General features: G+C 33.9%; 1 protein-coding gene across 1 annotated transcript in view; it reads right to left on the bottom strand.

The window, feature by feature from the left end:
- Window positions 1-4,212: 4,212 nt before the first annotated feature.
- The window catches only part of SNX16 (sorting nexin 16), a 46,677-nt gene continuing 46,494 nt past the window's right edge, over window positions 4,213-4,395 (bottom strand). The window contains exon 9 of the mRNA XM_011989759.1: window positions 4,213-4,350. Coding sequence (XP_011845149.1) covers window positions 4,309-4,350 — 42 coding nt within the window. The 3' untranslated portion in view covers window positions 4,213-4,308. The remainder of the gene's footprint in view (window positions 4,351-4,395) is intronic.

The raw sequence follows: 4,395 nt of genomic DNA, 5'->3' as shown, positions 1-4,395 counted from the left end.
ACCATGTCTACTATAATAAAACATTATTGAGTATACATTGGTTCCATTGCTTATTATTTTATGTTGAGATGACACTGATCTAATTTTCTCTAATTATATACATAAGAAAGTGACCAGTGAGGTCTGTTTTGATTTGAGGCTGAAAACCATGATCGTGACTTCATACTGTGCTCTAGTCAAAAATCCACCTATAGCTTACCATTAGCTAGCATTTCTAAGTGCATTCCATATTATTCAGTGATCTTCTTTCAAGGCGTTTTCGTTTTTTTTTTTTTAATAGTATTTTGCTCTGATGCCTGGGCTGAAGGGCAATGGTGCAGTCACAGCTCACTGCAGCCTCAACTCTGGTGCTCAGGTGATTCTTCCACCTCAGGAGCTGGGACTACAGGCACAGGCCACCGCATCTGACTAGTTTTTTGTAGGGATGGAGTTTCTCCATGCATGCTATCCAGGCTGGTCTCCTGAGCTCAAGCAATCCACCCAGCTTGGCCTCCCAAAGTGTTGGAATTACAGGCATGAGACACTGCACCTGGCCCCCAAAATATGTATGTTCTAATAGAACTAAAATAGGGGAAAAAAATGGAAGAAGATAAAAAATAAAGTCATGATTACAACAGAAAAGCATAACCATACAAGTGAACTACAATTTGGCCTAGAGCTGCCCAAAAGAGAAAGAGGAGCAACAAAGAGAGCTGCCCAAACGACAAAGAGAGCAACCAAAAGACTCTTTTAAGATGAAAACAAATCCCAAATGCCCATCAGTGATAGACTGGATAAAGAAAATGTGGCACATATACACCATGGAATACTATGCAGCCATAAAAAAGGGTGAGTTCATGTCCTTTGCAGGGACATGGATGCAGCTGGAAACCATCATTCTCAGCAAACTATCACAAGAACAGAAAACCAAACACTGCATGTTCTCACTCATAAGTGGGAGTTGAACAATGGGAACACATGGACACAGGGAGGGGAACATCACACACTGGGGTCTGTTGGGGGGTGGGAGGCTAGGGGAGGGATAGCATTAGGAGAAATACCTAACGTAGATGATGGGTTGAGGGGTGCAGCAAACCACCATGGCACGTGTATACCTATGTAATAAACCTGCATGTTCTGCATGTGTATTCCAGAACTTAAAGTATAATAAAAATAAAATAAAAAACCGCTAATAGAAAAAAGAGAGAAAAACAAATTAGGCTGGTTGCAGTGGCTCACACCTGTAATCCCAGCACTTTGGGAGGTTGAGGCAGGTGGATCACCTGAGGTCAGGAATTTCAGACTAGCCTGACCAATATGGTGAAACCCTGTCTCTACTAAAAATACAAAAATTAGTTGGACATGGTGATGTGTACCTGTAGTCCCAGTGACTTGGGAGGCTGAGACAGGAGAATTGTTTGAACCTGGGAGGCAGAGGCTGTAGTGAGCCAAGATTGTGCCACTGCACTCCAGCCTGGGCGACAGAGTGACTTCGTCTCAAAAAAAAAAAAAACCAAACACACAAACAAACAAACAAAAAAAAACAAAGAAAAAAAACCCCGCACTACCCCCACTGAAAATCAACTGTTTAGGAGAAGCACATATTTTGCTGAGATCAAGACCCAAGAGAACTTTCTCCTGTGGGTCTTCATAAAAGGCACACTATGTGATATATTTAATCGTAGCCATTAGCCTTAAAAACACATGTCTTGAAAATATGTTTTGATGACTGTGTTTGCTATTAGGAGCCAACAGCATAGAAACAAAGTGTAATGCAGTAACAGTAATTCTATGAAGAGCCAAAATGGGGATCACATATGTAGCTCTCTGAAGATTTCCTAGAGGATAAAATTTAGATTCCTCTCTCTGCTAGTTGGGAATACAAACTTGTCTTATCATAATCTCCAAACTCATGTGTTTCTATAAGTAATAAAATCCATTTCAAAACCAAATTATTTTTTATATCTAAAGCCACTATTCCCTTTTAATATCACAGACTGAAGTAGACTACATAATTTATCTAAGCATGGTTTTCTAAATAAATGTGCTGTAAATGGCTGATCTCAGTGTAGTAGATACATTTTAAAATGCTGTCTTATGGTTGTACTAACTATATGTAAACTTATTTTTAAAAGGTTAAGTTAAAAGATTGTCCACAAAAATGTTGTTTCAGTTGCATTCAATTTTTAAAATTATTAATACAGGTTATGTTAAAGTGCATTGCAACTATTCACAAAGACTTTCAAAAAATGATCAGCAACATAAAGTGTAAACTTAAAAAGAAAATCAGACTCATTCCACATCTGTGAAATTCACCACTTAAATATAATTCAATTTACAATAATTGTAAAAGATAGGGAGAATATAGAAAATAGAGGGGGAAAACGGTATTCAACATATGAACAACACTGCTACTGTTGTAGTGAAAAAATAATTTATTAAATGAACATAATACTGGGAGTAAAATGCATTACAAAAGTAAAAAAAAAGTAAATTATAAATATAAATAATAGTGGTTTACCTAATTAACAGATTTTTTTCTTCATCCTTGCAGAACTTTAAATACAATCTTCCAAAAAGCCAGATTGAAAAAGTGGGTGGTTCACTTTAGAACAGACAGGCAACACTATAATATCTAGAATTTGGCAAAGATCTGTTATATAAGATTCAGAATTGTACTGATTAAATGATTGTTCTTTTTAAGCCTTTTGCAAGTCCAGAATAATAATTTTAATAAATAAGCAGATCAACTTGTTATATTCATTTCTGTCTCTAAGGATAGCAAACATATTTCTAATATACGTTGTGAAAAATGTTCTGAGAGCATACCTGTGCACTTTGATAAAGACTAAAAATTTTTGGTTATTTGGTAAAAAGTTATCTCCTTTTTACTCCAAAGGTTAACAACAGCCATTGGATGTGTTGATATATGTCAGTAGAATTTAAACAGCCACACCTTAATATATACATCAAGATACTGATAAACTTTTAGATAGTAAAGAAAAAAATGGAGGTTGTTATTCTACTTCTCCAGTAAGTTTCCCTCAGTTTTTAGAAAGCATACCGACTGGGATTGCAAAATGCCAGCATGATTACAATGCATATTAACAGCAATATGCAAAACAGTGAAAACAGAAAATAAATAACTTCACACTATAAAAATGAAACAAGGCACTTTCAATGACTGTACACGAAGCTGAAATAAACAAACATTTTTTCATAAAGCTGACTCATAGACTCTAGGAGACTTTTGTAGAAAGTGAAATAGTAAAGGCACTACATAATTCTTTCTCCTAACTCTACTTACTAAAGAAATCCACCAATTAAACTTGGCACAAAAGAGTTTAATGATCATAAAGTGCATCACTTGGCTAAATATATTAAAAAGAAAATCAGCCATAATACAGTATAATAACATCTTCACATATATAGAAATAAAAATGTAATGTCAGGAATCAAGACAGTTAGGAACTTTGCAGTATATATGGCTTTTTATTTTTTTTGTATAAGCCCCTATTTATATAGAATCTATATTTTCAAAAGAATATGCCTTAACAAAAGGAGGTAGTATTCTGAAAGAGGCAAACTCATGAAATCTAGGTAGGTAGAGATAAAGATTATGTGGAAACTAAACAAATGCAACATATTAATAACCATGACACTTATTAAAGTATTTTGACATTAATGAATCAGCTTTTAAAATCAAGGCTTTCTTATCATGTTAGCTATATGATTACAGCTCTTTCAAGTAGTTTTCCTTTGGTACTAGAAAGTCATTTTTTTTTCTGAAGAGCATTAACATTTCAAATAAGCAAATTTTATTTAGAGATGGTAAACATGTAAACATTAAAAACTCAACTAAATTTTATCTTTACTATGATGGTCACTAATTTATACCATTAATGAAAATATGTCATGTCAGAGATATAAAGAAGAATACATCACCCAGATAGTAACATGCAATTAATTTCCATTTGATTAATATAATTGGTGATTTAACACACATACATATATACACAGTAGTTTGGAGCAATATATAGGCAAAACACCATAATAATTTATGCACAGTATTTAAGAATGTGGGCCTTGATAACAGAATTCCAACAAGATTTTTTTTTAGTGTATTAAATATAATTGGATAAAATTAAAAGCAGCAGTGAATATATTTCCTATCTCAATAACTTAAAAAAATTCTTTATGTAAACTTCATACATGTGCATTCTTGCTCTTTTCTATATGTTTTACAGTTCTTTTTTTCTTTTAAAATAGTATTTGCCACTCTTCTAAATTTGCTGAATAGTCTAAATGGAGGGAACCGCTTGTGATATATTAGTCTTCTTCAGCATCATATGCCACTTCTGCTACTTCTATCTCTGATACAGCATTTTCAGGTTCACTAAAACTTAAGCATGGTTT

The sequence above is a fragment of the Mandrillus leucophaeus genome, unplaced genomic scaffold (assembly GCF_000951045.1).
Source record: "Mandrillus leucophaeus isolate KB7577 unplaced genomic scaffold, Mleu.le_1.0 Scaffold361, whole genome shotgun sequence".
Classification (NCBI taxonomy): Eukaryota; Metazoa; Chordata; class Mammalia; order Primates; family Cercopithecidae; genus Mandrillus; species Mandrillus leucophaeus.
This window is presented reverse-complemented; position numbering and strand designations above follow the sequence as displayed.